This window comes from Aspergillus neoniger (genome assembly GCF_003184625.1).
Source record: "Aspergillus neoniger CBS 115656 unplaced genomic scaffold BO87scaffold_21, whole genome shotgun sequence".
NCBI lineage: Eukaryota > Fungi > Ascomycota > Eurotiomycetes > Eurotiales > Aspergillaceae > Aspergillus > Aspergillus neoniger.
The window spans coordinates 642,192-666,506 of NW_020291149.1; the positions used below are offsets into that span (position 1 = coordinate 642,192).

The following is a 24,315-nucleotide window of genomic DNA, read 5'->3' on the forward strand; positions in this document are numbered from 1 at the left end:
GTAATATGAGTCTAGTCAAGAAATCCGAATCCATAGCTTTTCAAAGCCTAGCAAGCCAAAATCACATAGACAAAATACTCTGTACCATCGGTCTCGACAAGCAAACAACCTAACCACGCAAGGGCCGGGTAACTTGTAGATACTAAGCACTAGCCGCATTGGCTTCATAACAATTAATAAGCAAGCATATTAACCAGGTATTAACCCACAGTACCAATTTAATCAACCAGCCAACCAATAACTAGTTAGTTACTAGGAGTAACTGACTACCAGTACTCCGCCAGTTAACCAACTGACCACTCAAAGTGACCTACTTAACTGACTGATCAACCAACAAGGGCCCGGGCCGGTAACCAGCCATCACATCTCCGAAAATTCACAGGACAAAGCATACTCTACTAGACCGGCCCATGGGTTGTGACGGGATTTAGAAGCCCACAGTGCGATCAGATGACCAGCAGAATGGCTAGATTGCTAGTTGATTGCATCACCCCACCATGGAATCGCCCACAGCAGATCCGGATACACAGGCTGAGGTAGATCTTATGATACTGGATTACCTCCTGTGCATGGCCATTGACCAAGTCCTGGACCCCGGGAATGGTAAAGTTGAAGATGACACTAGCTGGAGTCTCGATACGATCAACAGTATGGATATTCCTTCCGATGCGCCCGATAGTACATAGGTACTGACGTTTAACCTAACAGCCATCAAGACTGCACTCTTACCATCGGACACTCTTTCCAAAGACATGCAGATAAAAACCCAGATACTAGAGCTCGCACAATTGTTCAGTGATGGCAATGGAAAAACAGAGCCAAGCAGAGGTCTTGCTACTGGATTGTCGCAGGAAGACCAGCGCAGGAGTCCAATTACACGATCTGGAAAAAGCACCCCCCAACCATACCAGCCCCATGAGAGCGACAAACTACCCGCCCATGATACCCGGGTTGTCGCCGTTGATAGATCCTACAATGCGCTAGTCCGATTTGTCACCCTTTGCGGCACTGCGAGAGACAATTTACCAGATGGACACGCTGATATTGCTGCGAAATTGATAACCGAAGCTGCACTGAACGAGTACCACACTGCGGGTGTTAAGGCGCCAGGCATGTACAGAGAATGCATTGAACGTCTCACTGCGTGCCTGCGCGAAGCCTTGGATCCGTACGTAGAGCAGGTAAATCTAGCATACCTGAGCACCCTGTTACCATCCATCGACCTTGCATCAGCCGAGTCGGAAGGATCTGGGCGGAAGTCACCACGCGGAGATACTATTACCCGCTCGGTACATCGTTTCCTGACCGACCTCATGAAGACACTAGACCCTCCAATACTCATTCAACTCGAGAGAGGGAAACTTGGAGGACTGAGCCGTGAAGAGACCCAGCAGTTGAAGGACAGGATAGGGCTTTGATAGTAGAGAACGTCTTGGCATGTACGTATATGGTAATCTGAGCCAAGTTGTTGGGATTCCACGACAACCATAGGCAGCAATGAAGCTTAATGAAGTTTGTATTGTAAGCTGATACGCTTGGTTACATCTCCGTACAGGACTGTTATTCTACAATTCGAGAGCGTAAGTGCAAAAATAAGAGGCAAAAGGGAATGATTGATATGTGCCCAAGACCTCCAATACCCAACAGACTAGTTCAATCAGCGTGAGAAATCTAGCCCAGCAGCATCCGACGGGGGTCTTCGATGTATTCCTTGACCTGCAATAAGCCAGAGTTAGCACACAATCCGGAAGAAAATGTCCAAGAAGAATTATTAACCTTAACCAAGAAAGTTACAGCCTCACGACCATCCAAGAGTCGGTGATCGTAAGTCAGGGCAAGATACATCATCTGTTCAAAGTATTAGCGACCACTACGGCCTTTCCTCCCTTTCTATGTTTTCATGCAGAAGTGTGGGGACATACAGGGCGAATTTCAACTCTACCGTTCACAGCCACCGGCTTGTCCTTGATTGCGTGGAGTCCGAGAACAGCTTGAAAAGAATTAGATATACATCCAAGCGACACACCAAGATTCAGACCTACCTGTCTGTGGGAGGTTGATAATGGGAGTTCCCATCAGAGAGCCAAAAACCCCGCCCTAAGCGTACTGTTAATACCTAAGCGAACACCTGGTAGACAACAAGTAAGCACTCACATTGCTAATGGTGAAAGAGCCCCCGGCCATGTCCTCGATGGTCAACTTATTATCACGAGCCTAGCAAAAAGCACGTTAGCCACCTTTCATTCAAGCCAGCTTCCAGATAACCTCCAACCTTCTTGCCAAGATCCGCGATGGCCTTCTCAATGCCAACGAGGTCCATGGTCTCTGCATTGCGGACCACTGGTGTCACTAGTCCTTTCTCAGTAGCAACGGCCACGCTGATATCCACGTAATCACGATAAACAATGGTGTCTCCACCATTGGGACCCTCGATGGAGGCATTAACAGCGGGAACGTCTTTCATGGCGAGAACACAGGCGCGAGAGAAGGCACTCATGAATCCGAGTTTGACACCGGTCTTCTTCAATACGTCGTCCTTGTACAGCTTGCGGAACTCCATGAGAGAGGACATGTCAACTTCGTTGAATGTAGTGAGAGAAGCTGCGGTGTTCTGGGACTGCTTCAGACGTTCTGCGATTCTCAATCTCATCCTGTTCATTTTAACCTATCGAGAAAGCAGGAAGATCCAATGTTAGTGGAGGAAAAAAGAAGGTTGATGCAGCCAATCGGCCGGGTACATACCCTCCTTTCTTCGCGACCCCCAACGCTGGGCTTGGCAGGTTCGGAGGCCTGAGGCTTTGTAGCTACCGGCTCTGTTTTCTTTGAGGGACTGGGCTCCGAAGGTGTGGCCTTCTCGGATGAAGACTGGGGTGCTTCGGGTGCCTTCGGTTTCTCAGGTTCGGAAGCCGTGGGCTTGTCAGCAGCAGCTGGCGCGGCCGGCTTTTCATTTGCGTCTTCAGTCTTGGTTTCAGGGGCACCTCCAAGCTCCAACTTGACAAGGTCCTGTCCAACTGTGACGGTGTCTTCCTCGCCCACAAGGAACTCTTTGATGGTACCGGATTCAGGGGCATTAACGGATACATCAATCTACACAAGTGAGTCGCTGATTTATATTTCACAGGGGTATATCCGCTGTAGCGGGAAGCGGCCATCGCCTGGTCTCAGCGCTTACCTTGTCAGTCTCGATGGTTGCGATCTCCTCGTCCCGTTCAACGTAGTCGCCGATCTCTGCCGCCAATATTAGCCCAGTCCATTGATACGTCGAGCGCTGAGACCTCACGTTTGGAGAATTGCTTCAATGTCCCTTCGGTGATCGATTCCGCCATCTGTGGAACCTTGACAACAGTGTCCGCTAACCGGAAACAACAACAGGCATTAGTAAAGTAGCGTTTCGAGACAGTGGAAGGAGGATATTACCATAAGTTCGCACCTGAGCAGCCGCGAAGGGAGCGATACCGAAGCGAGACATTTTGGGTCTATGGCAACAGTTAGTCGTTGATTGCTATTCAACAAACAAGACTTGGTACCACTGACCCCAGAGCCGTAACCTGCTGGAGACCCGCGCTTGACTTGAGAGGACCATTGGCGCTTTTCTGGGAAGCAATGGACATCAAGCTTCTGGCGCGGCCAATGTGGAGGCTGCGGGAAACGCTGGCGTTTCGATGAAGAGTCCTCAGGTGTTGCCCAGAGAGGCGATGAAACGGTAATCGAGAAGCCATAATGACTGGCTTGGGTCCGTCTGGATAATCAGACTAACGAAGATTGTAGAGATGTAGCCGGGAGTTGTGGTAGCACAAACTAGGCCCCGTAAAGAGTGGACGTTGTTGTTGTTGTTAGGCTCTAGTCCTAGTCCTAGGTATGGATATTTCCTGTCGGGAACTGTAGAGTGACGAAACTTATGTCAGTCGAGGGCACTGCAAGCTCAAGCCCGGGCCGAGACAACCGGAATTTCCCTCAACGAGCGCCGGCATTCCCTGCGCCCGGCAAATGAACGGAGTATTATTATTACGCTACTGCGGGCGTCGAAAAGCACCAACTTGGTACTTTCGTGACCCGCATAGGATCATTAACGGCTGGGTAACTGAACGAGCTGTAAACTTCGTGCAAAAATCAATATAGACTACAACCAGACGGCCGTGGTTCACAAACACGGCAGACCCGAGAGAAAAGTGTCTTAAGACAACTCACGCCTACGGAACGGAACTGCTGCAGAATCAGGATGCCTCTCAACGCTGGCGCGTAGGTTGACCAAAGGAAGAGCGAATAGAAGATATCCTGACTTTGTTGTCCAGTTCACTTTATCGACGGTCCCTGAAACTGGCCCTTGATTGGGCCGTTCACCGCCATATCTGGAGAGGACAAGCTGTGTATATCCGCTCACTTTTCGAAGCCAACAAAGATGTTCGCGATCCCCGTCAGCAGAAGGTAAGTGCTGCTTCTCACTGCATTGAACAACTAGTGTTCATAGAACTGACGGTAAAATGAACAGGTACTGCTTCAAGAGACAGAGAAGCTCCTAGAGACATGGAAACACCCTGACCCTTACCGTGCACCTACGGCCCCGGGTGGTAAGTCTGACCAGAGTGTGCTTTATGAAACGGATATCTTGATCTGACATTTCTATAGGCAGCAAGTACGAGAGAAACATTCCCGCCCCTCAATTGCCCCGTGAGTGAACCAATAATGACCTACTGAATGCATCGAATATTGACGCGGCAATATCTGCTAGTTGCTTCGGACAGCTCGGCACACTGAGTATGACTGCAGCTCCTTTGCGCAGTTATCTTGTATTCCTAGGTCCATAGATGAGAATAAATTGACTACTACATCCATATATCCCCGGGGACCTTTAATTGCTTAAATAACGGGCCACTTTTTTAAGGTGAAAACAGCTCAACGGACACCATTTGGTCTTTACAAGGCGAGCGCACTCCTTACACGAGTCTTGACTAGGATAGAAAATTGAATCCGTGAAAATGCTGTCGGTATCATTCCATGCCCGTAGACATAATGTACAACCATAAACTGTGGAAACTAGAAAAAGAAAACGCAGAGCCATAAACGTTCCGACCAGAACCCCGTTATCACATCAATAAGAGAACCAAACCGCGCCGAATCAGAGAACCCAAATTAGAAAGAAATTGTTTACAGCTCCTGGCTTCCCGGGCCCTTTCCACTCTTGGGGGTCTTCTTGGGCAGAAGGTCTGTGTATGGTCAGCACCACATGTTGGACTTTCAGGTGGAGCTGGAACTTACTCTGGTGGATGTTGGGGAGGACACCACCCTGGGCAATAGTGACGTGACCCAGAAGCTTGTTCAGTTCCTCATCGTTGCGGATGGCGAGCTGAAGGTGACGAGGGATGATACGGGTCTTCTTGTTATCGCGAGCAGCGTTGCCAGCCAATTCAAGGATTTCGGCGGCGAGATACTCAAGGACGGCAGCGAGGTAAACGGGAGCACCTATTGTAGGATGTTAGACATATCCTTTGATAGGACACTTTTATGATAAAACGAGTATCACTTACCGGCACCAACACGCTGGGCGTAGTTGCCCTTGCGGAGCAGACGATGGACACGACCAACAGGGAAGGCGAGACCGGCCTTAGACGAGCGGCTGCGATTTCGTGTCAGTTTAATATCTCGAAGAAAACGCGAGATGGACGGGTGGCATACGATTGGGCGTTCTTGCTGCCGCTGGCCTTGCCTCCAGATTTGCCTCCAGTCATTTTGATAGGTGGAATATGAGTTTTCGTGAAGGTGTTTAATTAAGAAGTTGTGGTTAACAAGTGACGATGGCGATAAGCGGGATACGGTGCTAAAGGGTTGACGGCCAACGCGAGGGAGCGGAGGACATATATAACAACGCGATCAGGGTGACGTTGGACTACTCGGGAGCCTTTCAGATCACCCTCTCGCTTAGCGGGGTCAGCCAATCACAAATGAGATCATGCTCCGGCGCACCCATAGCTTGGCAAAGAGTCTTTGGTATGATTCCGCGCGTGGTCGCCCCCAATACAGTTAAGCGTGGTAATTAATCATTCTAGTTTCGATACGGTTATATTAGCGTGATCTTAGTCAACTCCCCACAATGGACGACGCGTTCTCCCTCATCTAATCATACAGATCATACACAAGTGTGACCGTATTGAAATTCTGCTTCTTTTGCGGACTCAGGATCAACTGAGTATTTGCGAGCTAGTATAAGTAGCGCGCCTCCCTCGTCACCGCGTCTCCCTCATTCTTATCCTCATCTTCACTCTATCCTCTGTCGACGCCAACGCAACCACCGTACCTTATACTTTTATCACAACTCTTCATCTTTCATACCTAATCTCAAATCTTTCAATATGCCTCCCAAAGCCGCTGAGAAGAAGCCCAGCACCGGTGGCAAGGCCCCTGCTGGCGGCAAGGCTCCCGCTGAGAAGAAGGAAGCCGGCAAGAAGACTGCTGCCGCTGCCTCCGGCGACAAGAAGAAGCGTGGAAAGACCAGGAAGGAGACCTACTCCTCTTACATCTACAAGGGTGAGTGGTTTTAAGGCATCTAGTTTTAGATGATAATTATTGACTTTCGTTCGTAGTCTTGAAGCAGGTCCACCCTGATACCGGTATCTCGACTCGCGCTATGTCCATCCTGAACTCTTTCGTCAATGGTATGTTGTGAAACGATTCGCAGTCTAAATTTCAGCAAATACCTAACGCGTCCTAGATATCTTTGAGCGTGTCGCGACCGAGGCCTCGAAACTTGCTGCTTACAACAAGAAGTCCACCATCTCTTCACGGGAGATCCAGACCTCGTAAGTGCTTTGCAGACCAAAACGGTATTAAAATAACTAACTTCTTCTAGTGTGAGGCTCATCCTTCCCGGCGAGTTGGCGAAGCACGCGGTGTCCGAAGGCACCAAGGCTGTCACGAAGTACTCGTCGTCTGCCAAATAAGCATTTTCATTTCTTTGTTTTCTTTCTGCAGGATTGTTCTTTTGCTACCTCGTCATCTGTTACGGTTTTGAGGTGGTGGGTTACAGGGTGTTTGCGGGATTCTAATGTGTCATGGGATGGCTTTATTTCTTTTTTTTCCCTTGGGCCAAATGTTTATGGTTGCTTTTTTTTTTGTGACGTGAATGCGGTGTAACATAACTCGGATGTGGGGTTGGTTGCGCGGGTTTACCTTCCTCAACAGAATTCGAATATCAAATTGCCTAGTTGCATGTCTATAAGATTAGAGCGCAGTGGTGCATCGTTTCTAGGCTGGGTACTAAGGTTAATCCATCTAAATGTATTGACAGCAAGAGCTATTCGATATCATCCAGCGCTTCAACCTGGTCAAGTGCTTCTGCTTCCTGATCGTGGTCAGGATTCATCTGCTTGAGTACATGGATTATCGGCCGTCCCTTGACGGCTTGTATGCGGTTTAACCAGTCGTCCCAATCTTCCTGGTCTCGGATGAGGAAGCCTATAAGCATGCTCGGATCCATGTCCCGCACGTGAATTCTTCTCAAGCGCCGTGTATGATAAGTATCAACCTCCTCTTTTGAGTATAGTTCGCCTCCTTGGCGATCTGGAAGCGCAGGGCGGGTATAATGTGGATCTAGATAGAATAGATGTGACCCTTGGGCTCCAACAAAGTAGTGTGACGCCGACGGGCGTCCCCTAGTGATGACGTCAGCTTTGATGAAGAGAAATAGCTCACGGGTGGGCAATATACCCTGCAACTCCGACTGATTGAGGGAACTGCAATGTGGCTTTTAGGCCATCCCAATAGACTGGAGTGATATGGTCGATGCCGAGCCTTGTTCCTAGCAGTATCAGGGTAGGCTGAAAGACACCGGAAGAGTTTCGGGCGACATTCATGAACCTGTCCTGGTAAACTTCCGATGTATCATTAGAGACATAGACCTTGAGTGTAGGACTTCCACACTGTGCCGAAAGTGCTCTGTGTCGTTGTTCAGTTTACTTCTTTATATTAGCTGCTAGATGCAATGCGGAACATACTCTATGCACTTGGCCGTTGCGGAGGGCCCAAACCATTCCCCTGGGAACTTCCCACACGATTCGGCGCCATGCTTGACGAACCGATGTACAGAGAAGGGGGCAGTTGGTGTGTCGGCGAAAAGAGACAGTAGCTGTGACTCTTCCTCGAACCTCGCTCCACGGCGCCAGTCTGGTCGGATGTTAGCAGTACATCCAGGTCACGCGTGTAAATGATAGTACCACGTCCTAGGACCAACGTAGATAGTGCATTTGCCAGCAGGCTCTGACCGGAGCGTATCATACAGCCCCAGCCAGTATCGGATGTAAATCCTTGCGTATCTACTAATTGGCTTCTTAGGCGTACCCCCAGTGTCATTGATGCACTTTTGTCGTCTCCCTCGACTCTGGGTATCGGGGGGAAATTGGACCTATACGTCATCCAGATTCTTGATTCAAAATCCAACAGGAACGACTCGGGCCACGCATGTTCTGATGGTTTCCGATAGTTGGTCGTTCCCGTCGCGTTATCTCGGGCGCTGTTCTTGTCGGCTGGCACCGGTATCAGTATGATTTGGAACAAATGCGTCTTTTAACAAGACACGAGTAATTATGTTTTGCTTGGGCTTACGTGTCTCCCCCCTTGGGCTGACATCCTTCTCGGGGTGATACTCTATTCCTAGGCACCATATCGAGGAAGTGGGATCTTCATCATTCCTGGGCTCTGGGTCCCAGAGATACTGTACGATGCGTTTGCTGCACCGTCCTATGTCGACTGTATTCATGTCTGCTATCGTTCCGATACTCTAGGTTGCGCTTCCCTGGTCGCACAGACAGAGACGGTAGGGGTTGGTGTCGCAGTACGTCACTAGACAGGTCTGCACTATATATTATCCTCGGCCCGTTGGAGACGGGAAACCTAGACGGCGGGGCTCTGAGGGAGAGACATTAATAGTGCAACGCACTCTCCAAAAGTAATATAATGACAGTTACCAGCGCGGCAGATCACAAGGTTGGTAGCGGCTAAAGAAGAACAGTTAACCACAAAAGGGAGCTTAGTGTGACCAGGAGGGGTCATACAGTATCTATGCATTTAGTTGTAGTCACGGGGCCAGCTAGGGCGGGAGTTGCTACTACGGCTGAAAAAGCTTAGAGAAGGCTACCTATCATAGGCCCTTACCTATTCACACCAAAGACTCAGTAAAATTCTAGTAACCCTGACCAGTCTTGACATCGTATGTGGGAAAGATACTAGGCCTTACTATCTCTTAGTGAATCAAGGCCACCCAGACCCTCAATGATAAAGCCCGCCTGTGTACCCCACCGGGCACCTTCGCCGCCTGCCATCATTACATAAGTGAAGATATGAGACCGCAGATAACACTGCCAAGAGCGAGGGACTAGATTAAGCTCCGAGGCAGTAAAGGTACCATCTCCAGTCGCTTATCCTCATCCGGTCGACGAAACACCCCTCTGTCTCCCAACCGACAAAAGGATTACCATCATATCCTAGGATAAGGCCAAAGGGAAAAGGCAGTAAGCCAAGCGGAAAGAAAAGGCCTGGAAGATGACACGATCCAAGGCAAAAGTTCGGAACAAGAAGCAGAAATCAGTGGCAGATGATCTTCTAGGTACTGTATCATAGTTGTCACTACTTCACGTTACAGTCACATTACTGACTCTTCTAAGACCTCGGCAAAAATCATCTTACAATGCAGCAAGAAGCGCGCAACACTGAAGGACGCAGCCTATGGCGGACTGGTGCCTCACTACGCCACCAAACAGTCCGTTTTGTGAGCGCCCAGGACATTGACCGGGAGAGTGAAACGCAACCCCCCCCAAGCACAATCGAGATAAGCGCACGCGAAGAGAGTCTGGAAACACGGACGACCCAGGATTGTGATCAAGCAACGGCTACGTCTCTGTCAGAACGCAGGCCGGGGACCGAGGACTCGCCCCTCTGTGTTGAGTTACTTGACGACTTCGAATCCACAGCGATATCGGATTCAATGAAACATCTCTCCAAGAAGTCTCATGACGATTCGAGTGAAGATGAGGTTGTGTTTCGTGGCAGGAGACACCAATATGGGGAAGGCAGATCACACCCGTCGGATACCCGGACGCAGAAAGTTATTGCCGGTAGCCAGCAACCAAGAGCATCCGAGCACAGCAAATTGGATTTCCTTTCCTCAAATTCTGAGCCCAAATCATTGCCCGCTCCCAAGCCTCCACAGACAGAAACATGCCCACAAGAAATGGACGATAGCCCAAATTACTTCTCGCTTACCAGCGATAAGCGGCGGCGCAAAAAATGGAAAAGAGACGATGATGACATACTCGCCGACTACATAGATAATATTGACACCGAGTACTTGATACCAGGGATACTGGGCAGCTCTCCGCACTCTGTTGAAGCTCAAGAGCCAGACAATGCCGACAAGGTGGTACCAACGTCCGCTACGGGCCTGAACTCCGCAGCTGAGAAGAAACTGCAGCAAAGCGAGGCTTCCGCTCAACGCGATAATTTGACACTGAGCGATGAGCAAGAGTGCGGCGAAAATGAGGTTTTCGAGTGTAAGTGGAAATACTCAAATCTCTTGGTCGTCACGCCTGTGGGCGTTACTAACTGGGCAAAGGTCACTACAATCATTTGGACGAAGAAATCAGTCAAGAGGTATCCGTTAACCGAATTTCTCATGCGGATAGCGCCTCGACCTCTTCGTCAGACGGTTCGGACACAGAGGACATAGAAGAAGACAAATCTGAGGTAAGAAACCTAACCATTCCACGTCTGCTAGACATCCACCCCTCGAAAATCGAACCACCCTGAAATATCACTACTGACTTCAAGCAGAACCTGCACGCGGATGGTAACAGCTTCTTTGCGTCTGCGACGGCTTTTGCTGATGCATTGGAATTTGATCCCTACTATGGATTCGATATCATGGACTTCAACCGACCAAGTGTGAAAAAGAAGTCTAAAGGAAAGGGCCGGTCCTTGGACATTAGTCTATCAGATAGTGAACTTGAGTCCGAGTTGGTAAATGCCTGGCAAAACGACAGAGCAAAGAAAAAGGCTAGAAAGCAAAAACGCGAAGAGCTGCGCTCCCAGGGCCTATTAGGCCGGGGCCGCCAAAACCCGTCCTTGAAAGACAAATATTCCAATGGAATCGGCACCGAGGACCTGAGAAGCGAAATTCGACATTTCCTCCTGTCACCAAGGAATAGGTACATATGTTCCCTCCTCCTCAGTGAATCAGACTGCTTCTGGTATATGATATCTGACACTTTTTCTTTGCAGCTTGGCTTTGCCTCCCATGTCGAAGCAACACCGCAAACTGGTCCACGAGTTGGCCAATGTCTTATCTATGAAATCGCAATCTCGAGGCAAGGGGTCCTCGAGGTTCCCCATCGTAAACAAGACCTCACGGACTCCTGCATATTCATCCAAAACAATATCTCAAATGGACCGTATATTATCAAATGGGCGTGGGCAACGCGGGCTCAAATCCCGCGACTCGAAGCCGAGCAAGCCTAGCAAGTCGCGCCGCGGGCGAACCGATGCAACTGTTTCCTACATGGATGGTGATGTCGTCGGAGGATCGGCACCTGAAATTGGTGCCGAGAATAAGGGCAGGGCTATGCTTGAGAAAATGGGATGGAGCATTGGCACTCCCCTTGGTTCTATGAATAACAAAGGTATTCTTCAACCTGTTGCACATATTGTGAAGAACTCGAGGGCTGGGTTAGGATAGGTAGCATGTGCAAGCGATAGTCAGAGCAACTTGGTACTCTCAGCTTCCTTTCCTCTCCATTTTTCTGTCTTCCTCAACCTACATGCTATGATTGGAGGTCAACTGGTTTGTTAGAGAAATACTTGTAAACATACTATCCGATATAGTGGTATTGAATCTCTGATAATGAAATATGTATATGATATAAGGCCACGATTAGTGCCAGGTGTTGATATATAAGCTCTTGGAAGGCGCAAATTTCCAAGGGAAACCAAAGTGGAATTTCTAAACCCTTTTCTTTCTATGCCGAGTGACCCCTTTCACCTGTGCGTGATCAGACTCTTTTAGATGTGAAAAAAGTTGGGTCCGTGAAGGAAAGGAAGCGCTGCATGTTGTACACTGCGTGCCTAGGGACTGTCCTTTTGCCTGTTCCGCTTTTTTTAAGCGCTTTTGTTTAGCCTTGCCCAATTTCTGAACGGCTGGCTTGGAGGGGTCAAGCTCTAGATGCGTAAAATCTGAAGGCAGACTAGCAGCCGCATCTGTCGTATCCTGCGTTGAATCACCGGTCAGTTGGAGTCGACCCTCGACAACCTCTCTTGATGCATAGTCAATTTCACTTTCTGAGTTTTGGTCGATATATCCCCGTAGGCTTTCGTGAGAATCGCGTTGACCATGGCTCTCACCGGCATCGTTTGGTGCTGGTATGTCACCTTTCTTATCATCATTGCCGAGTGTATTGCCTGACGTGGATCTGCATGGTGTGCTGTCGGCATTCGATACACGCATAGCTTGATCATCCGGGACAAATGTCATAGCAGCCTGAGCTTCATACTCTGATGAATCTCCGGCTAGTCCCAGCTGCTTGTTTTCATTCCTCATTTCTTTTTGAAGCTGCTTAATAGCTTTGACGTGCTTTTTGCTTCGCTCGTGTGCCTCAAACTGATTCAAACTCTTGAAGCTTTTGCGGCACACAACACATTCGAAGACTTCCAATTCTGTCTCAGTACTACTCACTGTCTCGTCATCTTCAAATTCCTCTGGCTTTGCCCAGACTTGCGTGATATGGTCTCGCAGCTTAGCCTGATTCGCTGCCCTTGATTTCGCAGCTTGGGAGGCGGCAGATTGTCGGAGGAATTCCTGGCGCTGTGACTCACTTTGGGTGCTTGTTTTGTATCGCGGGTCGCGCTTTTTGACGAAAGCTACGAGTGATCGAACAGCATCGTTGAATTCACGGATGCCTTCCTCCCTCAGGCGCTTATTTTCCTTCTCCATCAGTCTACGAACACGACGATCGGGAGCTTCTGAGTAACGATAGACATCTTTCCATGCAAACGACTTTTTTGTTGAGAAGCCGCCCCATGCAACGTAGAATGGGCGTACAACTCGTTCGAAATCATCCCCCCGGCACCCAAACGTCGGATAAGAAATGATTTCCACATTCTCCCCACGGCAAGCGATCTCTTCTTCCGCGGCAAGTCGTGAGAAGACCTCACGAAGACCACCGTAGAAGCCATCTGAGGAGTCTGAGAATTCCATCTGTGGACTGAACCTAGAAAAGATCCTATAGATATCGTCTGCAGTAGTCGTGCGCGAACTATGTGGACTGCCAGAGTTGCCAGAACTACCCTGGCTTCCTAGCAAGACATCTCGATGAGTATCGTACCACGAACGCTCCTGAGGGTCTGAAAGCACTTCGTAAGCAGACTGGACCTCTGCAAAAAGCTTTGTAGCAGATTCCACATTTCCATAGTTTCGGTCCGGGTGCAACTCAAGGGCTTTTCTTCTGTACGCCTTTTTGATTCTAAAGGGATTAAGGGGTGTTAGTGGCTTCAGGATACCTTCGCTACTCATCCCACCACGTCTCTCCTTCGAGGCCCGCATTCAATTCTCCTTCCCCATTCTGCGTGCTCTATTCACAAAAAACAATTCATGCGCAAGGTTTACAAAAAACTGACAGGCAAGGCAAGCTTACTCCTCTGCAGATGCGTCCCAATTCACCTGTAAAAGTTCGTAATAATCAAGTTTCTTATCAGGTGATCCAGCCGAAGAGCTGGCGTTCTCTTCGCTTGTCGAAGACTGAAATTGCCCCATGAGTCTGACTAAAAAGTCTTCCGTGGTGAGGAGGTGAAGAATGGATTTGGCGCAGGAGTGTCAAGATTGTTTATAGAAGATGGGGTACAGAGCACTGGTACGGCAGAACTCCCCGCTCAGGATCGAGCTCGCTTGGCTCCGATTTGCACCCACCCAGATGGACACAGATGAGCGGCACAAACTTGTGATAGTCTAAGGACAGCCTTTCTTTCGTCTCAATTGTCGTCGTCTATTGCTGTGTCACATGTACCGGAATGGTTCCGTCTCTGGACTATTTCCCCGAAGAGTTACTACATCATATTCTTTGCTACTGCCCACCCCGTTCCGCTGCCGCATTAGAACAGACAGCTCGCCGATTTCGCGGGGTAACAACAAAGCCTTTATTATGGCGATATTATTGTCTGAGCCGTTTTAAGCACTGGGCCCGGCAACATGAGTTACCAGCGAAGCTTGCAAGCCCTATTCCTGCGGTAGATTGGAAATCGCTTTACATACTAAAGCATTTAAAATACCGCGCAACCTGTCGTCTTCTGGACAGCATCCTTGCAAATCAAACGGGAAGAATCGAGAAGATTCGAAAGATTATAGGGCTTGGTTATGATGCCAAAGATGCCCTTCTACATAATCTTGAGATTCAATCCAGTGTAGAAGATTACTTGGCAAGGAGGTTTGTTCTGTCTATCCATGAGACGGCATCTCGTTTTAACTATATTTCTTTGAAATAAGATATTATGCCGAGGCGCTCCTCACTTGCCTTCATCGAGGTCTCGCTGTACAAGAATGGGCTAAACTGAGAAATGGCGAGGAGGTGTCTCTATACAGGGCCTTAGGTGCATTCGACCTTTTTAGACCCGAGATCGATTTTGGCAGTTTGGAAGAGGTAAGTGACTCCAGGGCCTGAAGGGACGTTGCTATCTAATACAATTTTAGATCAGCGATAGACTGGACTCGATTGCCTCGCTACTTCCTAACAGCTGTCCAGACATCCACCAGCTCACGTCTCGTAATAAAGCCAGGGCAGTTGCGAAGTTCCTGAGGGCAAATAATCTTACCGGAATTGGTGAAGAAAAAGAGTACCATTGCTTGGAGCACAACTTTCTTGGTGTTGCTTTGAATGACCCTCGGCACAATTCACTTCCTCTGATTTCGGCAACTATTTATTGCTACGTTGCTGAACGGTTCGGCCTGAACGCCCGGCCATGCGGCTTCCCTTTCCATGTCCATGTGATTATCCTGCCGCCCATCGGCTATGATATGGACGATAATGTAATTGAAGACGGGACACGCGGCAGCCCAATTTATATGGATCCGTTCCGCTCAGAGAAGGAAACGCCAATCACGGATCTAGAGTATCAACTAAACTTCTTAGGTGTCACTGCGGTCGAGCGAGCGAACTTCTTGGCCGAATCCCACCCTTCAGAAGTCGTCCTTCGGTGCAGCAAAAACATTCTGAACTCGGTCCAACGTATGTCTCGGTTTCCAGATATGCGCCTAACATCAGTGGATGTCGTTTGTGCGAAGTATGCTGCAATTTGGTCCTCTTTGTTGCTTTCGGATCTTGCTCGGCCTACTGACGTCAGACATAATCTGCTATGGCTAATGGAGCTTTTTGCTACGGAGTTCCCATCCGACATCCACTTGATTGAACAGTACGTGGCGCCTCTGCTTCATGGAACGTCCGAGTATGAGCATATTCTGGAAAGTCTCCATGTGATGCGAGCGGCGGACGAAATACCTAAACAGGTTAAGAGGCGCTCTTCTCAGCGGAGGGAAGTAAAATACCGCGTTGGGCAGGTATTTAGACATCGCCGGTATGATTACCGAGCCATCATAACAGGTTGGGACACGGAGTGCGGCGCGGGTGAGCAATGGATGAGAAGGATGGGAATAGATCGCTTGCAAGGTGGTAGGCACCAGAGCTTCTATCATGTGCTGTAAGCTCCTTTACAAGTATCGATCTTATATATAGGGTAAAGCTAACTCCTGCTCCCAAGAGTTGAGGATAAAAGTGTTCGTTATGTGGCCGAGGAGAATATTGAGCTAATGAGTCCCGAGGTCTCAGAATTGCCCTCAACACTCGTGGCAGTGGCGGGAAAGCATTTCAAAAGATGGGATTGGGAAACGAGGACATTTGTCAGTAATATCAGGGATGAATATCCTGAAGACTGATAAAGAATAAGCTTTATTAATTAACTTACTCTCCCCGGTCATATGTCTTACAATTCTATGCAACCCGCAGGTGGAAGCGCTGGGATCCTAATTATTTAAAGCCATGCAAATACTGTTGAATTCGTAATATTAAATACTATAGATCATCTATATATCCTAAGAATCAGTATTAAAGCTATCCAAAGTGTTGTTTCTAGTAATTTTTCTAGTAATCATAGAATAATATTGCTTGGTAATATATTCCTGATTTTGTGTTAGATCTTGAGAGTTTGCAAATTTTGTCTTATTCAAGATTATTGTAAGGATGAATATGATGAGATAATGTGAATATAATGTTTTTATTACAAATATAGATATGAAGACTATACTTCTGTAAAATATTATTAATAATCATCTTATTCACTGCCTGTAAATGGTATAATGCTTATAAATTATCTATTAACTCTATGATAAGAATCAAGTAACATTCATAATAAAACAGATATCAGTATGTTAGATCCGCTCCTCTCTGAATCTTCGCTTCAGGTATCTGTTAGGTACTTCTTTATTTTTATATCTACTGTGAGAGCCGTTCAAATGTGATCCATTTGGTGTATCTAAACTAGAATATTAAATATAAGAAGGAAAAGAGGAATATATAGAAAAATAAATATAAATAATGAATATTAACAAAAAAGTAATCTAAGTAAACTAACCAAATAAATTCATATTTGTGATAGGATCTACTTGTCAGGGTAGAAAGCCTTTCAACTAGGTGTAAGGACACAAATCCTTATAACCCTCGCGATAACTTAATCACAAGGAATATCTATACTGATAGCAGTCCCGCTGTGAGGTCTGGCTAGTATTTATCACGTGACTCATAGGCTATCCGTGAATACTTTATTATTTATAGATAAAGAAATAAAGATAGCTAATAACAATACTTTAAGAAAACTAATTCTATGTTTATATTCATGAATAAGATATATTTCTTATATTATTTTATTATATTTATTCTTATAATCTTGTTACTCAAATCCTATGAGATAATCTATTAAATTATATCTATATAAAATACTAGAAACTATTTTTAAGAAAAAATCTCTTGAATCCTCTGATTTACTGGTCCGCGAGATTAATATTAAAGTAATTATAAAAAAATCTAGAAAAGTATAAATCTTTTTATATAATCTTTATAAATAATTTAATTTACTCAAGCAGATTGCGAACCTGGAGTTAAAACTAGGGATTATTATAAAGTTAAAAAGAATCTATAAGAATCTAAGTAACTCTAAAAATTTTATTATAAATTTTTAATATTTTAATATCTGCATTTATCCTCTATAAGATAATAAATATTATAATATCTATAATTATAATATTTATTAATTATTTATTACTCAGTAAAAGTTAACCGCGGAAGTAAATAATTACAATAAAAAATAAAAAATATATATTACAGTAGTATATCTAGATTATATACTTAATAATTTCTGGAAAAAAAAACTATAAATATTTATTATAAATATAGATAGAAAAATCTCTATAAGTTTTTAAAGATTTAACTAAGAGATCTAAATAATAAAAGATAAGAAGTTTAATTATAAATTCTTAAAGCTATATTTTATAAAAAAAAAACTTTATATATTTTTAATAATAAAAAAAATAAAAATAAAACTTAGCTGTAAAGCCCAGAAACTAGATATAATATAATTTTATTTATTTTTTAAATTATTCTCTATAATAATAAAATATAAAATTTATAAATAGCTAGAGTTTTCTGTAAATAAGCAGGATCTAGTAATATTTTTTATAAAAATATAATTAAATCTTAACTAATAAAATAAAAGATTTAGTTATTTATAAAAAAAATTATTATCTTTTATAAACAGAGTAAAATAATTTCAGAAATATATTTTATAAAAAGAAAAGCCATAGAATTATTATTTATAAAGAAAAGAAAATTATAGTATAATTTTATAATAATTAATAATTAAATTTATAATTATTTTTAAAATAATAATTTATTTTAAATATAAGAAGCAAGATTATTTTATAATAAAATATTATATATTAAAAAGGAGACTAATTACAGAGAAATAATTAATTATTTATATAAAATATAAAATATTAGATAAAATATTTTTTATAATATATTCTAACTTACAGATACACAGAAGGCTATTTATAAAGAAAGATTTTAATATATTTTATAAAATAAAAGTACTGGTAAATACAGAAATAAAAATAAATCTAATTTTTATAATATTTATAAAGATTATAGAATAAAAACCAGTACCTGTAAAAATATTTATAAAGTCTCTAGATAAAAATAATATTTACTTAAAAAAGATAATAATCTTTATAATAAATCTTAAAGATATAGAATATAGCGGTAAGAATTATTAAAATATTATAATTATAATATTTAATATAAAGAGTATTATATTAGAAATACTTTAGATTTACTTTATAAAATCTCTTATAAAATTTAATTATTATTATCTAAAATTTTATAAAATCTAGACAGCCCGGATATACTGAGTATCTATAGAAGAATTATTTATAAAAAAGAAAGATCTAGAATAGATATATATTATAATAATTTAAGAAGTTTGTAAGAATCAGAAAGAAGAACTACCTGAATAATTATAAGAATTTAATAAAATATTTATAAAGAAAAAGATTATATTATATCTACTCTTATAACCAGGAATTAATCTGGAAATTAAGCTTATAAAAAATTATAAATTTAAAACTAATTTAATTTATAAGATATCTCCCGCAGAATAGAAGATTCTATAAAAATACTTATAAGAATATCTTATAAAAAAATAAATTTAAAGTATAAAATTATTTATAAATACTCTAGTCCTGTTTATAAAAAAGAAAGATAAAAATCTGAAAATATATATTAATTATTATAAATTAAATAAATAAACTGTTAAGAACAAGTATCTGTTATTATAAATTAATAAATATATTAAATATTTTATAAAAATATTATAATTTACTTAACTTAATCTCCGTGAGATTTATTATAGAATAAGAATTATAAGAAATTATAAAGAAAAAACAGTATTCTGTACAAAGTACGGGCTGTTTAAATATATAATTATATTTTTTTAAATTAATTAATATATTTATAGAATTCTAGAATTTTATAAATTTATTATTTACAGAATATCTGGATTACTTTATTATTATTTATTTAAATAAACTTTATAATATATTTATAAGATCTTAAGATATATAAGAAACAGATTTATGAAGTATTACAGATTTTAAAAAAAAATAAAATTATATATAAAACAGAGTAAGTACTACTTTATAAAATTAGAAATTAATTTTCTAAATTTTATTATTAGCTGTGAAAGTATACAGATAAAACTAGAATAAATTAAAATAATCTATAAATAACCAGAGCTACAGAATATAAAAAAGATTTTATAATTTATAAATTTTATAAATTAATATTACTAGTTTATATAAAAATATTTATAATTATTTAATGCACTCATTAACTTAATCAAAAAATTCTATAAAAAAGAGAAAAGAAAGTTAGATCCAGACTTTTTAATAAAAGAAGCTTGTAAAAGTTTTTATAAATTAAAAAATATATTTATAAAAAATATTATTATAATTCATTTCCAGAAAGAAAAATAAGTATATATTAAGACTGATATATTAATATTTATAATTAATAGAATATTATTATAGAAAGATAAAAGTAGCCAGTGGATACTAATTATATTTTATTTATAAAAAATAATTATAATAAAATAAAATTATAAAATTCTGGACCAGGAATTACTTGTGATAATTAAATTCTTTAAAAAATAAAGATACTAATTAAAAGAAGTAGACTTTATAATAAAGATTATAATAAATTATAAAGCTCTGAAATACTTCGTAATTAATAAAAAATTATTATAAAAATAAATATAATAAATATAATATTTTATACTAAAAGAATTTAATCAGTTTACTCTACTTGAGTTGCTGTAAATATAAGAAAGATTCTTTATAATTGTATTCTGAAAAAAAGCCTTTATCATTATTCTTTATAAATATAATTATGATTCTCAGAAGCTTTAAAAGATTCTTTTCAAAGCTTATATCAACTACTGCTTTCCTGATAATATTTTTAATAGATTATCACTTATATATATAACCTTTTTATAATTAAATTAATTATTTAAAATTATATAGATTTCCAGCAGCTCTTATTATATTATATCTAGATAATATCAAAAATGATATATTAAAATAATAAAATAAAAAATTATATTAATCTTTAAATTATATATATTTTATTAAATTAATTAAATATATATCAAAAATATAATACCAGCTAAATTTAATTTATTATTATAGAAATCTTTAAGATTCCAGTTAAGCTAGAATCTTTAACAAAAAAAACCTAGAATTATATCTTTAAAAAAATTTCAGTATAATAATCTAGTTACTATAATACAGAAATAAGGATTTAATTAATTAAATTAATAAAAGTATTACTGCCTGCAGAGATTTTAAAATCTTATAAATATTAATATAATTAGAAGTAACTTCTAAAATATTAATATAAACTAGCTGAATATTTATCTATTACTAAATTACTATATTAATAAGTATTATATATTTTAATTAAATAAGACTCTAGAAAAGAGTTATCCAGAAGAATTATATTTTTGTATTAATAATAAAATTTAATAATAACTATACTGCTAACCAGATTATTTATATATAGATTTTATTTTAATAATAATAATTTTAATATTATAATTTATAATCTAGTATATTTTATAATATTATAAATATTAAAATTACACATATATACTTATACTGCTGCAAGCATCCGGCCTATATATATTATATTAAAAATTATAAAAATATTAACTATTTTTTAAAAAATAATATTAATAAGAATTATATATACTACACTTTATAATAAAAAGTATTATATTTTTAATTATATTTATAAATATAGAAAAGTATACCTAGAAGTAATTTAGTAAAGATATTAAATTATATTATCAGAGTTTTTATTAATCTTTTAATTAAATATTATATATAAAAAGAAATCTTTTAATAAATTTCTTAATATTATTATAATTAACACGCAGTATACTACTATTATTTTATATAGTTAAGAACTTAATTATATTATAATATTATATAAAATAATTCTACTCAAAAATCAAAAAAAGACTATAGCAGTTTAAAATAAAGATTATTATAATAAGAATTATAAAAGCTCCTAGACTTAAATAGAAAATAAATAATTCTATATTAAATAATTTTATATTAAATCTCAGAATACTGAATAAAGTCAGTCTCAGAATGTTAAAATAATTTATAGAAAGTTTTATAAAAAAACGCCTGTTTTTATTATTAAAATTAATTATAGAATAATAATAAATATAAATAATAATAATTTTTTTTATATAAGGTCTCTGGCCGCCCAGATTAATAAAATTAAATTAATAAATATATAAATTTTTAATAATAATAGAGATAAGAATCTTCTAAGTCTGAATTTTAATAATAATATTATTAATAATAACTATGAATAAATATATTATAATTTAATAGATTTATAAATTCACTACTAGAAAAATCTTCTAGTTATAATATATTTCTTTATTAAAAAGAAGATATAAGATTCTAATATAATAATTATCTAAAAACTATATTTTAATTATTATATATTATAAGTAACTATATATACACAGATCTTATAAAACTATTTTTATATAGCTATATAATCTATACTAAATAATATATTTAAAAAGAAATCATTATAGGTCTACTTCTTTATTTATTAATAAAAAATAAATCTAAAAATATAATTAATTTTATTATTACTTTTAATATTTTAGTATTCTAATCTTACAGGAATTATATTTTACTAAAATTAAAATTATTTATATATATAATATCTATAATTTTAAATTATAAAAAAAATTTAAATACTGGAAACTTACAAGAGTATAAATATTTATGATAAATATTTAATTATTGATAATTTTAATTTATATTATCTAATATAAATTATGTTAAAATATAATTACTAGAATCCTGAAATAAAAATATTAATTAATTTAATTATAAAGATTAATCTAGAGCTGCTACTTCCTAAAATAATAAATATATATAAAAAATAATTATAAAAACTATCATTAATCTTATATAAATTATTTTATAGCTTATAAACTAGCTAATTAATTATTTATTTTATAAAAAATAAATATAAAATAAATAATAAGATATTAATCATAAACTGATATTAATTATATAATTTTTAATCTACTAAAATACTATCACTAGAATAGTAAAATTAAATAATTATTAATTAAAAAAAATTTTAAAAGTTTTAATTATATATATATCCTGTCTAGATATAAATATTACATTAATAAATAATATTAATATATTAATATTTTACCTTGAACTAGTACACACAGAAATAACTAGTAAAATAATTTTAAAAAATTAATTATATAGTAATTCTATTTAAATTTTTTAATAAAATTAAAAAATAAATAAATAATAAAGCAGATATAAAGATAATATAAATATATATATTTAAAAAGAAATAAAAAGAAGTTTTATAAAATCTAATATTTAATAAATAAGATAATTCTTAAAGTATTAAGAATTATATATTATAAATGAATTGAAGAAAAAGACAAGTCTATATAAAGATTTTAATAATTACTATAATAAATATAAGTTAAAGACAGCTCTAAATTTATTTTTATATTTATTTTATATAATTTAAGTAATAATAATATCCTAATTAATAATTTAAAGAAAAAAGCTAGATTATTTCAAAAAACATTTTTTTAGAGATTAGTATTATTAATCTAAATAATATTATAAAATATTATTATTTATTATTACTATATATACCGCGGATTGCTCTACAGGAAATTTATAAAATTATATATTAAAATATATTTTATAAAATATCTAATCTAAATAATATTCTGAATTTTATTCTATAGCAAGTACTATTTAAATAATATCCTAAATCTTATTTAATAGTAAGTATTATCTTGAATTAAATAAATATATTAAAAATATTTATATATATTTAAAATATAAATACTGTTATATATATTTCTAGATTTTAATTATAATTATTTTATAATAACCAGGCAAGAATAATTATATAAATCTAAAAGATTAATATTTTATAATTCTGTTAAATATAATTAACAAGACTTTTAAATTTATTATTACTATATATTTTAATTATTTAATAGAGATATATAAAAAATAATAAGAATCTTTTTAGAAATATATATTATATTTTCTTTTAGAAAAGATCTATACTGCCTGGTAAAATAAGTATTTTATTATAAATTTTTTAATTTTAAATATATCTAGAGTTTATAATAATATTTTATATTTATATTTATTATATAATCTTTGAAAGCAGTGTGTGCCACTAGTACTTATTAATGAAATTTAAAAAATCTTAAATAATCAATATATAATTATTATTATATTAGAAAGCATTTCTAAGAAATACTAGATTATAATTAATATTTTATAAGAGTTTTTATTCTTTCTTACATTTTATTTATAATACTAATTTACTTAGTACTGTAATAATAAGAATCTTCTTATATTTAAATATATAAATAATATTTATATCTTTATCTAAAATCTTATTATTTAAAATAATTATTTTCAATTTTGATATATATATAAATATGCTTAGTAATAAAAAATATATATATATATATATATATATATATAAATTTTTATTTATTAAGTACAGTCTAATTTATGTAGTTAAATAATATATCTTTATATAATTTATTTATAATTCCTGTATTATAGAATTTAATTATTTATAAAATATTAAGATTAAGTCTGTAAAGAAACTCTATTATCTTAATATTTATTTTCATTCTGATTTATTAGAAAGAAGCTATTTAAAATGGTTATAAACCAAATAAATTAACTTAATTTTAATCTTATTTTTAATTACCAGCTTAATATGGGAAGTATCTATCTTAAAATTTTAATATATATATATTATAATTTTAATTTTTTAATTCTTATATAGTTACTCTACGTGGCTTATATAAATATAAAAAAATATTAAGAAATAATATTGAATATTATTCAAATTATAAGAAGCATCTAGAATGATATATTAAATTATAAAGGTTTTCTGTATAATATCTTATATAGTTTTTAAATTTTATTTTTATATTATATTTTGTTATTTTATTTTAAGTAAGCCACCAAAGATAACTTCCTGTAAACTCTAGTATTATTATTTTATTTAATATTCTATAATATATATAATTAATAATTAATTATAAAAATTTTTTTAAATAAGATCTGATATTGTT

The 24,315-nt window shown here is 37.5% G+C and overlaps 9 protein-coding genes across 9 annotated transcripts; 5 read left to right on the forward strand and 4 right to left on the reverse strand.

The window, feature by feature from the left end:
• Nucleotides 1–267: 267 nt before the first annotated feature.
• Nucleotides 268–1,608, forward strand: BO87DRAFT_377774 (uncharacterized protein). The gene is made up of 3 exons (XM_025623636.1): nucleotides 268–648; nucleotides 709–1,439; nucleotides 1,556–1,608. The coding sequence occupies exons 1-2, from the start codon at nucleotides 498–500 to the stop codon at nucleotides 1,416–1,418; spliced, it is 861 nt and encodes a 286-aa protein (XP_025478651.1). The 5' UTR covers nucleotides 268–497; the 3' UTR covers nucleotides 1,419–1,439; nucleotides 1,556–1,608.
• BO87DRAFT_377775 (putative dihydrolipoamide succinyltransferase) lies at nucleotides 1,494–3,953 on the reverse strand. The gene is made up of 11 exons (XM_025623637.1): nucleotides 3,535–3,953; nucleotides 3,418–3,476; nucleotides 3,281–3,352; nucleotides 3,173–3,228; nucleotides 2,743–3,087; nucleotides 2,273–2,665; nucleotides 2,155–2,214; nucleotides 2,043–2,097; nucleotides 1,923–1,990; nucleotides 1,777–1,848; nucleotides 1,494–1,716 (listed from the first exon to the last, which is right to left on the reverse strand). The coding sequence occupies exons 1-11, from the start codon at nucleotides 3,717–3,719 to the stop codon at nucleotides 1,672–1,674; spliced, it is 1,410 nt and encodes a 469-aa protein (XP_025478652.1). The 5' UTR covers nucleotides 3,720–3,953; the 3' UTR covers nucleotides 1,494–1,671.
• A 107-nt stretch (nucleotides 3,954–4,060) lies between these two features.
• BO87DRAFT_377777 (NADH dehydrogenase [ubiquinone] 1 beta subcomplex subunit 9) lies at nucleotides 4,061–4,833 on the forward strand. The gene is made up of 5 exons (XM_025623638.1): nucleotides 4,061–4,239; nucleotides 4,293–4,425; nucleotides 4,490–4,568; nucleotides 4,627–4,668; nucleotides 4,730–4,833. Exons 1-5 carry the CDS (start codon nucleotides 4,220–4,222, stop codon nucleotides 4,753–4,755), a joined length of 300 nt encoding a protein of 99 aa, XP_025478653.1. The 5' UTR covers nucleotides 4,061–4,219; the 3' UTR covers nucleotides 4,756–4,833.
• A 22-nt stretch (nucleotides 4,834–4,855) lies between these two features.
• BO87DRAFT_377779 (histone H2A) lies at nucleotides 4,856–5,805 on the reverse strand. Its single transcript, XM_025623639.1, has 4 exons — nucleotides 5,674–5,805; nucleotides 5,526–5,614; nucleotides 5,257–5,460; nucleotides 4,856–5,204 (listed from the first exon to the last, which is right to left on the reverse strand). Exons 1-4 carry the CDS (start codon nucleotides 5,724–5,726, stop codon nucleotides 5,146–5,148), a joined length of 405 nt encoding a protein of 134 aa, XP_025478654.1. The 5' UTR covers nucleotides 5,727–5,805; the 3' UTR covers nucleotides 4,856–5,145.
• Nucleotides 5,806–6,347: 542 nt separating this feature from the next.
• Nucleotides 6,348–6,935, forward strand: BO87DRAFT_311055 (histone H2B family protein; the record flags this gene model as incomplete). The annotated part of the gene is made up of 4 exons (XM_025619524.1): nucleotides 6,348–6,522; nucleotides 6,579–6,650; nucleotides 6,707–6,794; nucleotides 6,845–6,935. The coding sequence occupies 4 exons, from the start codon at nucleotides 6,348–6,350 to the stop codon at nucleotides 6,933–6,935; spliced, it is 426 nt and encodes a 141-aa protein (XP_025478655.1).
• Nucleotides 6,936–7,288: 353 nt separating this feature from the next.
• On the reverse strand, nucleotides 7,289–8,749 carry BO87DRAFT_361751 (cysteine protease ATG4; the record flags this gene model as incomplete). The annotated part of the gene is made up of 6 exons (XM_025621599.1): nucleotides 7,289–7,646; nucleotides 7,702–7,929; nucleotides 7,989–8,157; nucleotides 8,208–8,250; nucleotides 8,332–8,516; nucleotides 8,596–8,749. 6 exons carry the CDS (start codon nucleotides 8,747–8,749, stop codon nucleotides 7,289–7,291), a joined length of 1,137 nt encoding a protein of 378 aa, XP_025478656.1.
• Nucleotides 8,750–9,166: 417 nt separating this feature from the next.
• Nucleotides 9,167–11,861, forward strand: BO87DRAFT_377781 (putative R3H and G-patch domain protein). The gene is made up of 5 exons (XM_025623640.1): nucleotides 9,167–9,595; nucleotides 9,654–10,538; nucleotides 10,601–10,731; nucleotides 10,819–11,192; nucleotides 11,266–11,861. The coding sequence occupies exons 1-5, from the start codon at nucleotides 9,532–9,534 to the stop codon at nucleotides 11,717–11,719; spliced, it is 1,908 nt and encodes a 635-aa protein (XP_025478657.1). The 5' UTR covers nucleotides 9,167–9,531; the 3' UTR covers nucleotides 11,720–11,861.
• Nucleotides 11,862–11,873: 12 nt separating this feature from the next.
• Nucleotides 11,874–14,256, reverse strand: BO87DRAFT_377782 (putative C2H2 finger domain protein). Its single transcript, XM_025623641.1, has 2 exons — nucleotides 13,671–14,256; nucleotides 11,874–13,499 (listed from the first exon to the last, which is right to left on the reverse strand). Exons 1-2 carry the CDS (start codon nucleotides 13,787–13,789, stop codon nucleotides 11,984–11,986), a joined length of 1,635 nt encoding a protein of 544 aa, XP_025478658.1. The 5' UTR covers nucleotides 13,790–14,256; the 3' UTR covers nucleotides 11,874–11,983.
• On the forward strand, nucleotides 14,222–16,334 carry BO87DRAFT_417011 (F-box domain protein; the record flags this gene model as incomplete). Its single annotated transcript, XM_025626784.1, has 7 exons — nucleotides 14,222–14,259; nucleotides 14,328–14,456; nucleotides 14,516–14,669; nucleotides 14,720–15,723; nucleotides 15,784–15,922; nucleotides 16,217–16,256; nucleotides 16,312–16,334. The coding sequence occupies 7 exons, from the start codon at nucleotides 14,222–14,224 to the stop codon at nucleotides 16,332–16,334; spliced, it is 1,527 nt and encodes a 508-aa protein (XP_025478659.1).
• Nucleotides 16,335–24,315: the final 7,981 nt, after the last annotated feature.